Source organism: Hypanus sabinus, chromosome 10 (genome assembly GCF_030144855.1).
Source record: "Hypanus sabinus isolate sHypSab1 chromosome 10, sHypSab1.hap1, whole genome shotgun sequence".
Classification (NCBI taxonomy): Eukaryota; Metazoa; Chordata; class Chondrichthyes; order Myliobatiformes; family Dasyatidae; genus Hypanus; species Hypanus sabinus.
The window spans coordinates 74,720,902-74,741,315 of NC_082715.1; the positions used below are offsets into that span (position 1 = coordinate 74,720,902).

Sequence of the window (20,414 nt, forward strand, 5' to 3'; positions counted from 1 at the left end):
ATGTCTTTGGTTTGTGAGAGGAAAGCAGAGCCCCAGAATCGCAGGAGAACATGCAAGCTCCACACAGGGAGAACCAGTGTTCAGAATCTAACTGGGTCTCTGGAGTCACAGCCCCAGCCCTGGCAACAGAATTTAAATTTGGGTCATCGACATCAACAATGCAACTTATAGTCAGCCTCCACTGGCCTTTCTCTGGAATGACAACATCATATTCTGCATTCTCCTTCCTTTTTACTACTTTGATATTATGTATGCATGACCTGCCCAGACAGCACACAAAACAAGTTTTTTCAAAATAAGCACAAGAATTTCTGCCAATGCTGGAAATCTTAAACATACACATGGGAGGGGGGGGACGTCACGTGATGACATAGGGTCGAGACATGAAAATCCAGCTCTCCCATAAAAAAACAGTAAAATAATATTTCAGTGAAGAAAAGTTAGTAAATACTTTTTAAAAATTACTTATAAACTACTCAGGATTGTCTTAAGATATGTCTCCTAAACAGAAGCAGAAGAAAGCTACTACTTTGAAGACAACACAAGTTGGAAAAGAATCAAGGCCGGCTGCCATGAAAGAGTCTCGGGCCCAAGTGCATTTTACCTCTGGCGATACAGAATAGGAAACTGCGGCATCATCAATCGTTTCCAAAAAAAAAGAGCAACAGGAATTGCGCGTGCGTGAAGGAAGGGGCATGCGCAAACACGAGCAACCCAAACTACAAATCCCAGCTATGATCGGAACGGAAAGTGAAAGTGAATATGAGGTGGAATCAGATTCTTTGGATAAATCAGACGAAGATGAAGAGACAAAGAGGAGCAACAAGAAGAGTTTGGAGGTGATATTGGAGACATAAAAAAATCTTTGGTGCAAATAATGCATGAATTAAAAGCATTAAAAGTAATATAAAACATATTTAAATATGAAGATTATGTTTGATAAAATGATGAAAAGACAGGACAAAATGGACAAGAAAATTAAAAGCTTGGAAGAAATAACGGGAGACACCATTGATAGAGTGAATAAAATGGAAGATAATATTTCTGCCTGGACATCAGAAAGAAAATGGTTGTTGGATAAAGTGGATGTACTTGAAAATTTTAGCAGACGAAATGATATTAAGATTGTTGGACTTAAAGAAGGTATAGAGGGAGAGGATCCAATAAATTTTTTTTCAAAAATGGATTCCGGAAATTTTGGAAATGGAAGAAGGAACCCAGTTAATTGAAATTGAAAGGGCTCACAGAGCCTTAAGATCAAGACCGCAAGTTGATCAAAACCTACGATCAATCTTGATAAAATGCTTAAGATATCAAGATAAAGAAAAGATCCTGAAGGTGGCTGCCTAATATGCCAGAAAGAGAAACGGGCCATTGATGATAGAAAGGAAAACAGTTCTTTTCTATCCTGATATAAGTTATGACCTTTTTGAAGAGAAAGAAGGAATTTAACCAGCAAGAAAAGTTTTATGGGAAAAGGGTTATAAATTTATATTGCGCCACCCGGCAACCCTGATAATTTTTTTGGATGACGGAAAAAGAAGATTTCGTACTGATTATCGGGATGCGGAAGAACTTGTACAAGAACTCCCAAATATCCGCTAACCATAGCCAAAGATTTAAAAGTAAAACAGATTAAAGATGAAGACAGGGACAGTGAATGGAGTTGATGGATGTTTAAGGACAGAAGAATATTTAAATATATTCTTAATTATATGATACAGGGGGAGAAAGGTAAAAATTTGAGAATTAATCGTGAGTAGTGATATTATTTTTTCTACTGTTATATATACTTTTTTATGTTATGGGGGAGCTGGGGGAACTTTGGATCGATTGCTACCGGATTCACGTGTTTAATCATGGCGATTGCCATGACCCATACAACGGAGGGGGGTAATGTGTTTTTTTTTAAATTCAAAACATTAGTTGGGGGTATTTTGTCATTTTTTTTCCTTATAATCCATTTTTCTTTCATCTTTCTTTCTTTGCCTGGACAATTGGGGGGGGGGGGGAGACACATAGCAACACGGAGAATTTTAAAAAGATTCCCCAAGGTACTACGAAAGTTGAAAAGTTAGGTATTACTATAGACTGGAGTAACCCTGTTAAAAATAATGACTAATTTACTGAATTTTTTAGGTTTTAATGTTAATGGGCTTAATGGACCGGTGAAAAGAAAAAGAATTTTAACATACATTAAGAAAATGAAAATAGATATAGCTTTTAGCTGCATTCCATTTGAAAAAATTACTTATAATTTAAGAGATAAATATGAAAGATTTCTGAAAATTTGTCCCCCTTATTTACAAAAGATAGGATTAAATATATAGGTACTCCGAAGATAAAATTATTGGTTATTTGGGGAAAGAAATAAATATATATACTAAAGCTATTATGAACTCCATGGAGCATGTGGGGATCTTCCGATATCCAGGCATTCTTTCTTCTTTCTTTTTTTTCTCTCTTTCTACAGGGATATGTTAGGGGGGAGGGGTTAAGGGGAGGGGGGAAGGGTTTTTTTCCTTCTGTAACCATTTGAAAATTCAATAAAAAAAAATTATTAACAAAAACATACACACAAAATGTTGGAGGAATAAGCAGTCACCATTTTGACTCCTTATTCCCTGCCATTGATACGACTTGACTTACTGAGTTCCTCCAGCACTTCATACACGTACCAATAACCCTTTCCCCAGGTTTGGGGAATCAAAGCAAGCAGGCATGGGATTAAGGTGCGATGGGAAAGATTTAATTGGAACCTGGTTGCAACCTTTTCACTCAGAGAGTGGTCAGTATGTGGAATAAGCTACCAGAGGAATTGGTCGATGCAGGTACATCAACAACTTTGAAGAAAGTACTTGACTGGTAGATCGATAGGAAAGGATTAGAGGGATATGAGCCGAACACCAGAGTAGGTGGGAGTCTCGGTCAGCAAAGAGCTGTGGAGCTGAGGGGCCCATGTATGACTCTTATCACTCTAATAAACCAATTAGCAATGTAGCCGAGTATGCTGGGATGTTACTAATCTAAATAGACCGCAACAAACATTGTTCAATTTCTGAGACCTTAGTAGCTTAGCTTTTACTGCCCAGTAAATTGATTGTCCTAAGCATTCCAGTAACACTTTGGCATGTTGTCTCCACTTAGGAAAATCACCTGTTCTTGCAGAGCTGGAACATTCCTTCCCTGGAGAACTTTGAACATAGAGCATTACAGTTCAATACAGGCCCTTTGGGTCACAATGTTCTAGCAAATTTTAATCTACTTTAAGATCATATAATTCCTATATAGTCCCCAATTTTCTCTCATCCACAAGTCTGTCTAAGGATTTCTTAAATATGCCTGTTGTACCTGCCTCCACCACCGGCCCTGGCAGGGCATTCCATGCACTCACCACTCTCTAAAAAAAAAACTACCTCCAACATTCCCTCTACATTTCCTCCAATCACTTTAAAATTATGTCCCCTCACTTTAGCCATTTCTACCTTAGGAAGAAGTTTCTCCAAACCAGGTAGCATCCTGGCAAATCTCTTCCACACCCTCTCTAAAGCTTCCATATCCTCCAATAATGAGGCAACAAGAACTGAACACAATATTCTGCAACCATATTTGCTTTCATAACTATTCAACAAATGCTCCTCCTAGCCCAATTTATAAAACAAAACTCAGGAGTCATGGAGAAGTGATCTGAAAGTCAACTCACAGTGTGAATCCCCAAACCAGTCAGCATGTATACGACATCCTCGGTAGAGACATTGCCAGAAGCACCATCAGCGTAAGGGCAGCCACCAAGACCAGCGACAGAGCAGTCCACCACACTGATTCCCATCTGCAGAAAGGAACAGGATAACAATTGTAAAACGAGAAATTCTACAGATGCTGGAAATCCGAGCAACACACACAAAATGCTGGAGGAACTCAACAGGTCAGGCAGCATCTATGGAAAAGAGTACTGTCGACATTTTGGGTCGAGACCTTTCGACATTACATACAAATGTAATTCAAAGTTCAAAGTAAATTTATTATCAAAGTTCATACTGTATATGTCACTATATACAACCATGAGATTTATGTTCTTCTGGGAATTCACAGTAAATTCTTTGTATTGGGAATACTGTGGGAATTCACAGTAAATAATCAAACTAATAATAATAAATAATAAATAAATATTGATAACATGAGGTGAAGATTCTATGAAACTGAGTCCATAGGTTGTGAGAACAGTTTAGCTTTGGGGTGAGTGATATTATCTGCTCCGGTTCAAGAGCCTGATGGTCAGAGGGTAATAACTGTCCCTGAGCTTGGTGGTATGGGACTCAAGGCCCCTGTACCTCCTTCCTGATGGCAGCAGCAAGTAGAGAGCATGGCCTGGATGGTGGGGGTCCTTGATGATAGATGCAGTTTTCCATACTGATGTACCAATAATCCATTCCATATTGGTAAGATAAATTCCTGGGCCACTGGCAACACCAGCAATACTTGCACCTTACTGATCAAAGAGTGTTCACCATAACACTCTACATTCCCACTGTGGTCTGTTAGGAGTTTGCATGTTCTCCCTCTGACCCGAGTTTCCTCCGGGTGCTCTGATTTCCTCCAACATTCCAAAGGTGAATTGTTCTTTCTTAGATAAGGAGCCCAAAACTGCTCACTATACTGAGAGCAGAGGTGGAGGACTGGAATCTTTAGCAACTGGAAGTCAGCCTCAGTGATGTACCAGTGAGAATACTTCCCAGAAATACAAACAGCTCCGGCACACAAATGCACAGACGGTGACTAGCGGGTGGACGGGAGTGAATTAGTTGAGTGAGCTGGTTGAATGGTGTCACAACAGCATCCTTGCACTCAGTGTCAGCAAGACCAAGGAATTAATCATGACCTTCAAGAAGGGCAAGAGAGGGATCAGCTGTGGAAAGGGTTAGTAGCTTCAAGTCCCAAGTATCAGTGTCTCTGAAGATCTAGCCTGGGCTCAACATATTGATGCAATCTTGAAGAAGGCATGCTGGTGGCTAAATTTTGTTTGGAGTTTGAGGAAATTTGGTGTGTCACCAAAGAGTACAACTGGTTTCTATAGATGTACCGTGGAGAGCGATGTGACTGGTTGCTTCACTGTCTGGTATGGAAACTCCAATGCACTGAATCGAAAGAAAACCATCAGGGGCACAACCCTCCCCCACCACTGAGGTTATCTTCAAAAGCCGATGCCTCAAGAAGGCAGCATCCATTATTAAGGCCCTCTCCATCCAGGACATGCCCCCTTCTCCTTGTTCCCATCAGGGAGGAAGTATAGGGGCCTGAAGACAGACTCAACAGTTCAGAGCAGTTTTGGGCTCCTTATCTAAGAAAGGATGTGCTGGCATTGGAGAGAGTCCTGAGGAGGTTCACAACAATGATTCCAGCCATTGAAAGGGTTAACATATGAGGAGCATTTGAAAGCTTGGGCCTGTACTTCTTGGACTTCGGAAGAATGAGGGTGTAGCTCATATGTTGAATGAATGAATGAATCTACAACCATACTTACCTGGTTAGGTCATTAAACTCTTTCCACTTCCTCTAAAAGCCAAGTAAGTCAGGCCTGTTCTTGAAGATCCTCACTATCTGTTGCAGATGCACCACAAGAAGTATCATATCTGGTGCATCACAGCTTACTGTAACAATAGCTCTGACCAAGACCACAAGAAGTTTCAAAGAGTTGTGGTCACAGCTTGGAATCCAGTAATTCCTCTATGGACTTTGTCTATTCTTCTCACTGCCTTGGGAAGGAGCCAACATAATCAAGGACCCCACCCACTGCAGACATTGTCTTCTCCCTCCTCCCATCGGACAGATGATACAGTAACCTGAAATCACTTAAAACCAGGTTCAAAGGACAGTTTCTAACCCAACTCTTGAACAGACATCTTATAGGCTCAAGATAAACTCTCAAACTCCCACTCTCCCTCATCGTGACCCTTGCACATTATTTCTTTACCTGCACCACATTTTCTCTGTAGCTGCAACACTATATTCTGCTTTCTGTTTTCTCTTTGATCCCTCGGTGTATGATCTGTCTGGATGGGATGCAAAACAAATGCTTTTCATTGTATCTCACTACACGTGGTGAAACTAAATCAACAGCAAAACCCAAAGTGGAGGTGCTGAACACAACAATGTGCTGCCTCTGTTATTCTCCAAACTTCTGTTTATGTGGCGATCATAAACCAATACCAAAAGATGTGATGAATGTTGAATGACGTCAGGTCTGATGTGGAACTCACGTCAGAAATGGGAAAATGAGCTATTAAGTTTATGGTGTGGAGCTATTTACCCTTGACGCAATTCCAAATAAATCAATTTTGGACTCTAAACACGGCATAGACACACAAAGCAGCAGTGGACATCCAAGTATCTGCTCTTTGGCAAGCTGGATGATCAATGAAATAAAGGAATTAGCTTTTCCACAAACCAGGAATGCCCTCTTCTTATTCCCACGATCAGCGAGGAGGTGTAACAGGGTATGAAGACACACAGACAATATTTTAGGAACAGCTTCTTCCCTTCCACCATTAGATTTCTGAACAGTCAATGAACCCATGTTTACTAACTCACTATTTTTGGTCTCATGTTGCACCACTAATTTTATTTAATCTTTTTAAATATATATTTGTAATTGTGATTTCAAGACTAATGACAGCGATAATTGTTATGAATGTACCACAGCTCTGAGGGGCCGAAGGGTGCGGGGTAGCCCCCTCCTTTGTGAGAATCGCAGGATCGCTATTGATTTGGGTCAGGAGACCCAGGAAATGAGAGAGACATGTGTGGATTGTCTTGACCCCCCCCCCCCCCCCCCCCGGCAATATAAAAGCTACGGGAAACGGCCATTGTCTCTTGGAGACGGACTTGTGTATTACAATACTGTGCTATGTGGAAGCCCTCAGGCAAAGTGGGCTGGTTGAGGGAGGGATTGCATCACCCCAACCTGATTGACATCTGAGTCCCTGTGAGTCAGGATAAAAGAGGGTCTGTGGGAACAGCCCCTCAGACGCACCAGAAGAAACGCTAGCGATCCCGCAATAGCGGAAGCCGATGGGAGGAGGCCACGTGCGTTTGGTTCCATTTGCCCCGGAACCGGTGGCTTTTACCACGGAAGAACGGCTTTTAGCTAACAATGGGGAAACCAACTCCCAACGACTCGAAGGATTGACATCATAAAAGGACTGGACAAGTTTTAACCCGTCTTTCTCTCAAACCAAAACGCTGCAGCTTGAAAGAACTAACAGTGACTTTTATATTTCCATCGGTCAATATATTATCCCCTAGACAACGAGAGAGCTATTCCTTATTGATTATTATTATACCCGCGCTTTTAGATTTTGTATTAACGACGTATATTATCTGTATTGTTGCATTGATATTATTTTGTGTATTTTTATCAATAAATACTGTTAAAAATAGTACCATCAGACTTCAACAGACCTCTCTATCTTTGCTGGAAAGTGATACAGTTACGGGGTACGTAACATAATAAACTTGATTCTGATTTCTTTTTGGAAAATGCAGCTGGTGAATTGAACCAGGGCTACAAATAATTTAGGAAAAAGGACTTTGTCATTTCCACTGGGAGTCTGTGAGGAGCTGAGATACAACAGCAGATGGCAGCGTTAAATAACTTCATTCAGCAAGGTCATACACAAGCAGCCCCGTATAAGGTCCCTTTCACTCATTTAACATGTTATCTTCCTGTAACTACGTCCTTAGACATAATACATTATTCATATAGGTATCAGGATAGACATGATTTTCTCAATTCCTTGTAAGAGATTTATAGGGAAAGGTTAAATATCTTACAACACAAGATTCTGCAGATGGTGGAAGTCCTGAACAACAAACATAAAAGGCTGCAAGTCAGGCAGCATCTCTGGAGGGAATAAAAAGACAATGTTTTGGGCCACGACCCTTCATCAGGATAGAAGGGAAGGGGGCAAACACCAGAATAAGATGGTGGGAGGAATACTTTGAGGAATTGGGGCTGGAACTGGATAGATAGAGACTTTATTGATCCCAAAGGAAATTACAGTGTCACAGTAGCATTACAAGTGCAGATATACAAATATTAGAAGAGAGATAGAAAGAATAAAAAATAAGTTACCTCAAACAGTCATTTCCCCGGCTATATGCTGACTCATTATAGAGCCTAATGAGTGAGAGCAAGAATGACCTCATATAGTGCTCTTTGGAGCAGCATAGTTGTCTTAGTCTATTACTAGAAGTGCTCCACTGTTCAGCCAAAGTGGTGTGCAGAGGGTGAGAAACACTGTCCAGAATTTACAGGATTTTTCGTAGGGTCCTTTGTTCTACCACAGCCTCTAGTGTGTCCAGTTTGACTGTTGTAACAGAGCCAGGCTATCTAATTAGTTTCTTGAGCCTGTTGGCATCACCCGTGTTAATGCCACTGCCCCAGCACACCACTGCATAGAAGATTGTACTGACGACAACAGACTGGTAGAACATGCGAAGGAGAGGCTTGCGTACTCCAAGAGACCCCAGCCTCTTAGGAAGTAGAGGTGACTCTGGCCCTTCCTGTACTTAGCCTCTGTGTTGGTGCTCCACTCTACTCTGTCATCCAGGTACATCCCCCATGTACTTGTAGGTCCTCACCACATCCATATCCTCACCATCAACGGGAAGAGGTGCAGACTTAATCTTCCAAAATGCATTACCGTCGCCTCTCATTGTCTTACGGATGAACTCCAGATCATTTGAGAAGCTGAGTGGGTGATAGATAGGACATAGAGAGAGGATGTTACACCCAAAATCCCAAAATGCAGGGCACAAGAAATTGGGTGACATTCAGAAAGGAGAAAGGGATTAAACAGTCAATGCCTCTGTGGCCATCCCCCTCAACAACAGGTACATCACTTTGGATACTGTTGGTTGGGGGGGGGGGGAGATTGGGGAATGATCTAGCAGAAGAAAGTCACATTTCTCAGGTCTCTGGCATTGGATTGGGCTCTAAGACTCAGAAGGGAAGGTGGGGGGGGGGAGAAAAAGTGAGCTGTATTGATAGGTGACTCATTGTTTAGAGGAATGGATAGGAGGTTCTGTGGGTGAGAACAAGATTTCTGGATGATAATGTTGCCCCCCCCCCCCCCCCGGGTACCAGGGTCCAGGATATCTTGATCATATCCACAGCATTCTAAAGTGGGAGAGTGAACAGGCAGAGGTCGTGGTCTATGAAGATACCAATGACATGTAGAACAAGTTATGATGTTCTGTATGGCGAGTTAGGTGCTAAGTTAAAGGGCTGGATCTCCAGGGTTATGATCTCAGGACTGCTATTTGTGCTGCATGCTAGTGCAGCCAGAAATAGGATAATTAAACAGTTAAAACACAGCCACGGATTTGGTGATTTGGTGTAGGAGGGAGGGTATGTTTGGATCAATGGGCTTTTCCAGGGAAGGTGGGACCTCTACAGAAGAGACACTTTGCACCTGAACTGGAGGGGGACCAATATCCCAATGGGAAAGTTTGCTATTGCTGCACAGTGGGGTTTAACAAGAGTTGCAGAGGAATGGGGACCAGAGTGCCAGAACAGATAGTGGAGACGATGCGCAGACAGGCATTTTTAAGACATGTGACAAAGTCAGGAATCAAAAGGTTGAGCATGGTGCAATTACTGTCCTTAACTGCATATATTTCAATGCAAGAAGTATCATAGGAAAGGCAGATGATCTCAGGGCATGGATCAACACCTGGAATTATGATATTATAGCCATTAGTGAGACTTGGTTTGTAGGAGGGACAGGACTCACAGCTCAGTATTCTGGGGCTCCGTTGTCTTAAACACGACAGAACAGGAGGGATTAAAGGAGGAGGGGAGACGTTATGAGTCAAGGAAAATGTCACAGCAGTGTACAGCCAGGACAAACTGGAGAACTCATCTAGTGAGGTGCTATGGTGGAACTGAGTAATAAGAAAGGTATGACCACAGTTATGGGGTTATATCACAGACCACCCAAAAATCCAAGGCATTTAGAGGTAGAAAGTTTGCAGAATATTGCAAGAAACACAAGGTTGCCAGAGTAAGTGATTTTACCTTTCCACATATTGACTGAGAACCCATACGGTAAAAGGACTAGATGAGATAGAGCTTGTCAAATGTGTTCAGGAAAGTTTCCTCAATCCGTACATAGAAGTCCCAACAAGAGAGTGTGTGCTACTTGCCTGCTATTAGGGAATGAGACAGGCAAGTAACAGAAGACTTTGAACCTAAGGATCACAATGCCATTAGTTTCAACGTAAATATGCAAAAGATAGGTCTGGCCTGTGGGTTGAGATTCTAATTTGCAGAAAGCCCAATTTTGAAGGCTTCAGAAAGGATTCGGCAAGTGTGGTTTGGGACAGGCTGTTTTCTGGCAAAGGTGTACTTGGTAAGTGGGAGGCCTTCAGAAGTGAAATTTTGTAAGTACTAAGCTTGTACATCCTGTCAGAATAAAAGGTAAAGATAGCAGGTGCGGGGAACCTTGGTTTTCAAGAGAAATTGAGGCCCTGGTTGAGTAAAATAAAAGAGATGCATTGCAGGTCTAGGCAGGTAGGAACAAATGAGGTGCTTATGGAGTATAAGAAACGTAAGAGAACACTTAAGAAAGAAATCAAGGAGGCTAAAAGTAGGCACAAGGTTGCCTCAGCAGACAAGGAAAAGCAGAACCTAGGGAAGTCTGGAGATATATTAAGCACAAAAGGATTGCAAGGGACAAAGTTGATCCTCTGGAGGATGAGAATGGAGCCAAAAGAGATGGGGGAGGTTTTAAATGCAGAGTGAGGCAAAACAGCCATCAATTCATGGACTTTTGAGATTACAGAGGAGGAGGTGTTTGCTATCTTGAGGGAAATTAGGATGGAAAAATCCCCAGGACCTGACAAGGTATTCCCTCAGATCCTGAAGGAGGCACGTGCAAAAGTTTTCAGGACCATAGCAGACGTATTTAAATCATCCTTAGCTACAGATGAGAGGTGCCAGAGGATTGGAGGATACCAATGTTGTTCCACTGTTTAAGAAAGGCACTAAAAAATAAATCAGGAATTTATAGGCCAGTGAGTCGGACGTCAATTGTAGAAAAGTTATTGGAAGGTATTCCAAGGCACCAGCTTTATGGGAATTTGAATAGACAGGACTGATTAGGAATAGTTAGCATGGGTTTGTACGTGGTAGTTTGTGTATAACCAATCTTAGAGATTTTTGAGGAAGTTACCAGGAAAGTTGATGAAAACAAGACAGTGAATGTCCTTTACATGGACATCAGCAACTCATTTGACAATGACCCACATGGAAGGTTGGCCAAGAAAGTTCAATTACTTGGCATTCAAGAGGCAGTAGTAAATTGGATTTGACATTGGCTTTGTGGGAGAAGCCAGAGAATGAGAGTAGGTGGTTGCCCCTCTGTGACTGGAGGCTTGTGACTAGTGGTGTGCTGCAGGGATCAGTCCTGTGTCCTTTGTTGTTTGTAATTTACATGAACAATGTGCATGACACCAAGATTGGGGTGCAGTGGACAGCGAGGAAGGCCATCATGGCTTGCAACAGGATCTAGATCAGCTGGAAAAATGAGCTGTGAAAATGCAGATGGAATGTAATGCAGACAAGTGTGAGGTGTTGCAATTTGGTAGAATCAACTAGGGCAGGTCTTACGCAGTGAATGGCAGGGCACTGAGGAGTGTGGTAGAACAAAGGGATCTAGGAATACAGGTCCATAATTCATTTGAAGTGGTGTCACAGGTTAGAAACATAGAAAACGTACAGCACAATACAGGCCCTTTGGCCCACAATGCTGTGCTGAACATGTACTTACTTTAGAAATTACCTAGGGTTACCTATAGCCCTCTATTTTTCTAAGCTCCATGTACCTGTGCAAGTCTTTTAAAAGACCCAATTGTATCTGCCTCCCCCACTATCGCCAGCAGCCCATTCCACACGCTCACCACTCTCTGCGTAAAAAACTTACCTATTCTCATAAGACATACTCCCCAATCCAGGCAACGTACTTGTAAATCTCCTCTGCACCCTTTCTATAGCTTCCACATCCTTCCTGTAGTGAGGTGACCAGAACTGAGGACAGTACTGCAAGTGGAGTCTGACCAGGGTCCTATATAGCTGTAATATTACCTCTCAGCTCTTAATCTCAATCCCATGCTTGATGAAGGCCAATGTACTGTATGCCTTCTTAACCATAGAGTCAACCTAAACAGCAGCTTTGAGTGTCCTATGGACTTGGACACCAAGATCCCTCTGATCCTCCGCACTGCCAAGAGTCTTACCATTAATACTATATTCTGCCATCATATTTGACTTTCTAAAATGAACCACCTCACACTTATCTGGGTTGAACACCATCTGTCACTTCTCAGCCCAGTATTGCATCCTACCGACATCCCACTGTAACCTCTGACAGCCCTCCACACTATCCACAACACCCCCAACCTTTGCGTCATCAACAAATTTACTAACCTATCCCTCCATTTCCTCATCCAGGTCATTTATAAAAATCATGGAGAACAGATCCTTGAGGCACACCTGTGGGCAAGCCAATTCTGGATCTATAAAACAAGATCCTCATGGATCCCACGCTTCCCTTCTTTCTCAATAGTCTTGCATGGGGTACCTTATCAAATGCCAACACTACATCTACTGCTCTTCCTTCATCAATGTGTTTAGTCACGTCCTCAAAAAATTCAATCAGGCTCGTAAGGCATGACCTGCCTTTGACAAATCCATGCTGACTATTCCTAATCATATTATGCCTCTCCAAATATTCATAAATACTGCCTCTCAAGATCTTTTCCATCAGCTTACCAACGACTGAAGTAAGACTCACTGGTCTGTAGTTTCCTGGACTATCTCTACTCCCTTTATTGAATAAAGGAACAACATCTCCAACCCCCTGAAACCTCTCCCATCCCCACTGATGATGCAAAGATCATTGCCAGAGTCTCAGCAATCTCCTCCCTCACCTCCCACTGTAGCCTCATTTACATCTTGTTTGGTCCTGGAGACTTATCCAATTTGATGCTTTCCAAAAGCTCCAGCACATTCTCTTTCTTAATATCTACATGCTCAAGTATTTCAGTCCACTGTGAGTAACCGCTACAATCGCGAAGGTCCTTTTCCGTAGTGAATATTGAAGCAAAGTATTCATTAAGAACCTCTGCTATCTCCTCCAGTTCCATACACTTTTCCATTGTCACTTTTGATTGGTCCTATTCTCTCATGTCTTATCCTTTTGCTCTTCCTTGGAACGTAGAAGACCGAAAGGAGATTTGATAAAGATATATAAAATTATGAGGGGTATTGATAGGGTAAATCCAAGCAGTTTTTTTCTACTTAGGTTGGATAGCACTACGATTAGAAGTCATGGGTTAAAGGAGAAAGATGAAAAGTTTAAAGGGGAACATGAGCGTAAATGTCTCCACTCACAGGCTTGTGGGAGTGTGGAATGAGCCTTCAGTGCAAGTGGTGCACGCGAGCTTGATTTCAATGTTTAAGAGAAGTTTGGATAGGTACGTGGATGGTAGAGGTATGGAAGGTGTAGATCAGTGGGAGATCAGTTTAAATGGTATGGCACGGACTAGATGGGCAGAATGACTTGCTCATGTGTTGTACTTTTCTATGACTGTATGATCTGCCAGCTTGTACTCCTTCCAGCCTCACTTAGCACCTTAAGATGACAACATCCATCGTCAAAGATCACCACCATCATCTCGCAGCTACCATTGGGCAGGAGATGCAGAAGCCTGAAGTCCCACACCAGCAGGTCCAAGAACAGCTACCTCAACCATTCAATTCTTGAACTAACTGACAAAAGCCTAAACATTGCCTCTGAACTGCAACACTATAACCACTTGGCACCGCAAAGGGGGCAGTCTTTCATGTTCTAATTGTGCTCTTCTTGAATTATTTATATTGTTTAATTGATGTTTTCACTGTGAATGCAGCTCATTTGACGCTGTGCACCTGTGATGCTGCTTGCAAGTAAAGTCATAACACCCTGTGCATTCTGATACAGATACACAGTGACTATAAAAAGTATTCACCCCACTTGTAAGTTTTCATGTTTTACAATATTGAATCACAGTGGATTAAATATGACTTTTTTGACACTGATCAACAAAGAACAAAAATCAAAGTGAAAACAAATTTCTACAAATTGGTCTAAATTTATTAAAACTATTGAACACAAAATAATTGATTGCATAACTGCTCACCCCCTTCAAGTCAGTATTTAGTAAATGCACCGTTGGCAGCAGATACAGCCTGGAGTCTACGTGGATGGTTCTCTATGAGATTTGCATATATGGACACGGCAATTTCCCATTCTTCTTTAAAAGTTCTGTCAGATTGCAAGGGGATTGTGAGTGAACAGCTCTTTTCAAATCCAGCCACAAAATCTCAATTGGATTAAGGTCTGGGCCCTGATCTAGCCACTCTGGGACAGAAACTTTGTTGTTTTTAAGCCATTCCTGGGTAGCTTTGGCTTTATACTTGGGGTCATTATCTTGCTAGAAAACAAATCTTCCAAGTCTCAGTTTTCTTGCAGGTTTTCCTACAGGATTTCCCTGTATTTTGCTGCATTTATTTTGCCCTCTACCTTCACAAACCTTCCAAGGCCTCTGCAGTGAAGCATCCCTACAGCGTGATGCAGCCACCAATATGCTTCATGGAAGGGATGATGTGTGATGATGTTTGTCTTACGGCAAACATAACATTTAGTCTGATGGCCTAAAAGCTCGATTTTTGTTTCACAAGAACACAGAACTTCCTTGCAGCTAACTTCAGAGACCCCACATGCATTCTGGCAAACTCTAGCCAGGATTTCATGTGAGCTTTTTCAACAGTGGCTTTCTCTTTGCCACTGTCCCATAAAGCTGCGACTGGTGAAGCACGTGGGCAACAGTTGTTGTATGAACAGTCTCTCCGATCTTGGCTTGTAACTCCTCCAGAGTTGTCATAGGGTTCTAGCTGGCCTCCTTCATTAGTTCCCTTCTCGCACATTCAGTTTTTGAGGATATCCTGCTCCAGGCAGATTTACAGTTCTGCCATATTCTTTATATTTCTTGATGATTGACTTAACTGTACTCCAAGAGATGTTCAGTGACTTGGAAATTTTCCTGTATTCATCTCCTGAACTGTGCTTTTCAATGACCTTTTTGCAGAGTTACTTAGAGTGATCTTTTCTCATCATGGTGTAGTTTTTGCCAGGATACTGACTCACCAGCAGTGGGAGCTTTCAGACACAGGTGTATTTTTACTATAATTAATTGAAACACCTTGATTGTACACAGGTGATTTCCATTTAATTAATTCTGTGATCTTTAAAACCAATTGGCTGCACCACTGATGATTTGGTGAGTCATGTTAAAGGGGTGGATACTTGTGCAACCGATTGTTTTGTGTTTTATATTTGTAATGAATTTAAATCACTTTGTAGAGATCTGTTTTCACATGGATATGAAAGTCATTTTCTGTTTAACAGTGTCAAAAAAGCCAAATTAAACCTACTTTGATTTAATATTGTAAAACAATAAAACATGAAAGCTTCCAAGGGGGTGAATACTTTTTATCAACACTGTGGATTCAGAGTTAGGTTTAGATTTAGATTCAAGTACAGACACAGATATGGATACAGTTTCAGATTCAGAATCAGATACAGATTTAGATTAAGATGCAGTTTAATTTTATTTGTCACACGTACATCAAAACATACAGTGAAATGCATGGCTTGTGTTTACAACCAAGGAGGTGCTGGGAGCAGCCTATAAGCATCACTACACCTTCCGACGCTAATATAGCCTGCCCACGCTGCTCGGCACGCTGCCCCTCCCACCTAGTTACCCACTCACATACAAACAAGACTCTAACCTTAGGACATGATGCTGCTGTGCCTCCAGTCCTTGGCCTCGGATTCACAGACATATGATAATAAATCTGACTTTGACTGCATGTCCATGCCACATATGGCATCTCCCTCAGTATCAAGAGCTACATCTGACAATGATCCACAAGGCATAGGAGTAGAATGAGGCCATTCAGCCCACCGAGTCTACTCCACCACTCCATTGTGGCTGATTTATTATTCCTCTCAACCCCATTCTCTTGCCTTCTCCCTGTAATTTTTGATGCCTTTACTAATCAAGAACCTATCAACCTCCACTTTAAATACATCCAAAGACTTCACCTCCAAAGTTGTCTGTGGCAATGGCTTCCAAAGACTCACCACCCTTTGGCTGAAAATGTTCCCCCTCACCTCTGTTCTAAAGGGGCATGCTTCTATTATGAGGCCATGCCCCTAGGTCCTAGGCTCCCCCACCATCCTCTCCACAACCACTCTGTCTAGGCCTTTCAATATTTGATAGCTTTCAATGAGATCCCCCTCATTTTTCCAAACTCCAGCAAGAACAGGCCCAGAGTCATCAAACACTCCTCATATGTTAAAAAAAACTGTGTTTCTATGGAAGGACTTTCATGTCATGTGTGGCACCTCAGACCTCAGACCATTCCCTTGCTCTAGTCAAGTGATAAAATTAAAATAATGAATCAGCCTGTCTTTAACAGAAGAGAGAAATCATTAATTATTCACCCACTGTTTAAAAGTAGTTACTATGGTAATCATGCTATGGCAAAACAATAAATCACTATAAATATATTAACTGAAATCTTTACACAGATTTTTTTGCTCATTTCTATCCCAACATGATCCTTAAAGTGCTGAGTAACAAAATTGTGGAGGGACACTTGTGGGCTGCCCCAAGCACATCCTCGGACTGTCTTGGTTGACAGAAAAGAAGAATGTTACTGTATGTTTCGATGTGTCAAATAAAGCTAATCTTAATCTTTATCCATGTACCTGTCCAAGTAAAATATAATATCTTGCCAAATCTGGTGCCCCTCCTTCTTCCCTTTCTCCCAAGGTCCACTCTCCTCTCCTACCAGTTTCCTTTTTCTTCAGCTTTTTCCTTTTCTTCCCACCTCCCAGCTTCTCAATTCATCCCTCCCTCCCATAGCCACCCACCTCCTCCCTCATCTAGTCCCACCTATCACCTACACGAGAAAACCTGCAGACGCTGGATATACTAAGTAACGCACAGGTCCTGATTAAGGGTTTTGGCCCGAAACATAGACTGTTCATTCTTTTCCATAGATGCTGCCTAGCCTGCTGAGCTCCCCTAGCATTTTGTGTGTGTCACCTATCATCTGCCAGCTTGGACTCCTTTCCCTCCCCAAGCTTCTTATCCTGGCTTCTGACCTTTCCTTCCCAGTCCTAATGAAGGGTCTCAGCCCGAAATGTTGTCTGTTTCCTCCTCTCCATAGATGCAGTCCTGTTGAATTCCTCCAGCAATGTGTGCATGTTGCTCTGTACTTCCAGCACCCACAGAATCTCTTGTGTTTATCCTTAAAGAGCTGAGTTGCATCAGGAAATGGGAACTGGGTCCAGGGTGAGAAACGTGACATAGTCAAAACTGCACAGATAAAAATTGCCTGACTGAGATTTCCAGCAGCGTCTGTTCGCACTATAGACTGCCACAGTATTTTTGCCTCGAGATTGTGGAGGATTTCGTAACACTGTGGACACACACAGAGTGGGAGTGAGTAGTTGAGTCACTGTTGACCAGAAACTTAACTAAACCAGCCACATAAATACTGTGGCTGCAAGTGGCGGTCTAAGTTTGGAAAGACCATGTCAAGTGATTCATCTTGTAAATCCTTTCTAAAGCTCTTCCCTCATCTCGGAGGCACAGATCAGGAGGGTAACAGAACAGTTGCAGTTGCCCAGGGGTGGAAATGCCAGAAGCAGTGTTGAAGAGAGCAGAGGTGTGGCATGCTGGAGTCAGTGCTGGATTGAGGGCGAGCCTCTCCAGTGTGCATTTGGTGGGTGATCCAAGCTGGATTGCATTTGTCTGCAGCCGTACTAACATGTTGAGGACTGCCACAAGCTTGTTTTTGCAGAAACCTGGCTCCAGGTCAACAGCCCATGCACCATCCATCTACAGGCCACAACACTGAGGGATTTGGGCAAAATCTGTGACTGTGTGTGTTTCTGCTATCGCAGCTATTTGCACTATACATGCTTAGTGCTGTGTGTGACTGCTGAATCTAGGTTTTGCACCTTGGCTTTGGAAGAATGCAATTTCATTTGGCTGTATTCATGTGTGTGGCTCAGTCAAAAATAAACTTGAACTTAAACTTTAAACCTAGAAATGAAGTTATTTTCCACTTGCCCTGGACGACACTGTAAAAAGATCCAAGTTCAAGGCCATTTAGTACAAAGTTTGCCTTCTGTTTCTTCTCAGGCAGTCCTTTGGCATCAGGTTTGACTTCCTCCCACCCTATTTTTGGGGTTCTTGAGGTGGCTAATGAGACCAATGTGAGATATGCAACTTCAAGTTCCTGGACATCAACATCTCAGAGGAGCTATCCTGGGCCCAACATACTGATGCACTCACAAAGAAACCATGCCAGCAGCTCTACTTTATTTGGTGCTTGTGGGGAGTTGGTAAGTCACCAAACTCTGACAGATTTCTGTAGTTCAAACAGTTCAAAGTAAAATTTATTATCAGAGTACAGTGAAGAGTATTCTGACTGATTACATCACAGTGTGGTATGGTGGCTTCAATGAACAGGATCACGAGGGACTTCGGAAGGTTCTAGACTTAGTCAGCTCCATCATGGGCACAAAACTCCTCACCATTGAGGACAGCATCAAGAAGCAGTGCCATAAAAGAATATCCATTGCTTAAGTTCCATTCAGGACATGCCTTCTTCTCTTGACTAACACTAAGGACCCTCAGCATTCAGGACATGACTAACATGCGACTAATCCTGTGTTACTTTCCCCACATTTTCATCATCTCCTCTCAGGTTCTAACTTCATTTTCATATAATTCTTTCTACTTTATCATTGTTGAATTTTGTTTTTGTTGCATATTGTGTCCTGACCAACACACCACAGCAAATTCCTAATACATGTAAATGTACATGGTGAATAAAGTTGTTCCACCATTCATCCACACCTTGATGACATTTTACAGTGATCAACCTTTGGGATGTAGGAGGGACCCAGAGGAAATCCATGTGGGCACAAAGAGAAGCGTGCAAACTCCACACATATAGCAATGGAGGTCAGGATCAAAGCCAGGGCTGATGCAGCTGCACCACAGAACTTTGCCTTCTAATACTTAGAGATTCTCAGCCTCCATAACCTTTTAGTCTTTTAGACAATCTTTTTATATCAATATGGTGTGTCTTCATATATTTGAAAATGTATTTACTTATTTAAAGTTACAGCACTGTGACGGGCCCTGGACACCCATTACACCACCTAACCTCCTAACACGTACACCTTTGGAGTGCGGGAGGAAGCCAGAGCAGCAGGAAAAAACCCATGTGGTCACGGAGACAGTGTACGAGCTACTTACAGACAGTGGCGCAACTGAACCCGGGTTGGTGGCACCTCAACAGCATTACTCTTACTGCTGTACTATTGTGCAGCCCCATTAAATTAAAAAAAACAAATTTCTCATTGTTTCTCTTCTGAAAGGATTCGGAAGCTGTTGTTTGCTTTTACAAAAAAATGGATTTAATCAAATTTAGAACGGAAAGTAATGGGCTTCGGGCATTTTATGAATCTTTATCATTGCCAGATGTTGACAGCTGGCCAGGATCACTGGACTTTGTCCTGGAGATTTCCAATAAGTATTCACAGCACAATGAGAGAGAATACCCCTAGCTGTTGAGCTTTGTCTGATGTACATTACAAAGGAAGAGACGCTGGTAGCTGGTTAATTAACACCTCCGTTAAGTAACTCAGGATCAGGAGCACTGCAGCACAATGGTGCTACTGGTAGAGCTGCTGCTTCACAACTGCAGCACCCCAGGTTCAATCCTGCTCACCAGCTGTCTGAGTGGAGTTTGTACATTCTCCTCCGTGTGTCAATTTGCCACTCTAAATTATCCCCATTGTGTGGGTGAGTGGGAGAAACTGCAAGAGTGCATGGAGAATAAAAGGTTAAAGATCAAAATATACCAGGGTCAGTCTGCAAATGTCTTAAGACAATACGAAATGGGAGTAGCTCCCACCATTCCACCATTTGCTCCACCATTCCATCATGGCTGATTTATTATCCCTCTCAACACCATTCTCCTGCTTTTTTTTTGTGACCTTTCATACCCTTACTAATCAAGAATCCATCAACCTCCCTTTTAAATATAACCAGTGACTTGGCCTCCACAGCAGTCTGTAGCAAAGAGTTCCACAGATTCACTACCCTCTGGCTGAAGAAATTCCTCCTGAACTCTGTTCTAAAGTCAGTAGCCTTTGATCCGACACCCCACCCCACCCCCACTGTAATGAACATCCTCTCCACATTGATTCCATCTAGAA

At 42.3% G+C, this 20,414-nt stretch overlaps 1 protein-coding gene across 5 annotated transcripts in view; it reads right to left on the reverse strand.

Moving 5' to 3' along the window:
- hmgcll1 (3-hydroxymethyl-3-methylglutaryl-CoA lyase-like 1) overlaps positions 1–20,414 on the reverse strand; it is a 114,838-nt gene that overhangs the window by 17,905 nt on the left and 76,519 nt on the right. For 2 of the 5 annotated variants that reach the window (XR_009514359.1, XR_009514360.1), the window contains exons 8-9: positions 5,972–6,050; positions 3,704–3,829 (exon numbers count right to left, since the gene is read on the reverse strand). Coding sequence is in view for 1 of the 5 variants with exons in the window: in XM_059982089.1 (XP_059838072.1) it covers positions 3,704–3,829 (126 nt within the window). In the remaining 4 variants the exon portion in view is untranslated. Of the gene's footprint in view, positions 1–3,703; positions 3,830–5,971; positions 6,051–20,414 lie in introns of those variants that run through there. The other 3 variants (XR_009514358.1, XM_059982089.1, XM_059982090.1) reach the window with 2 other exon arrangements.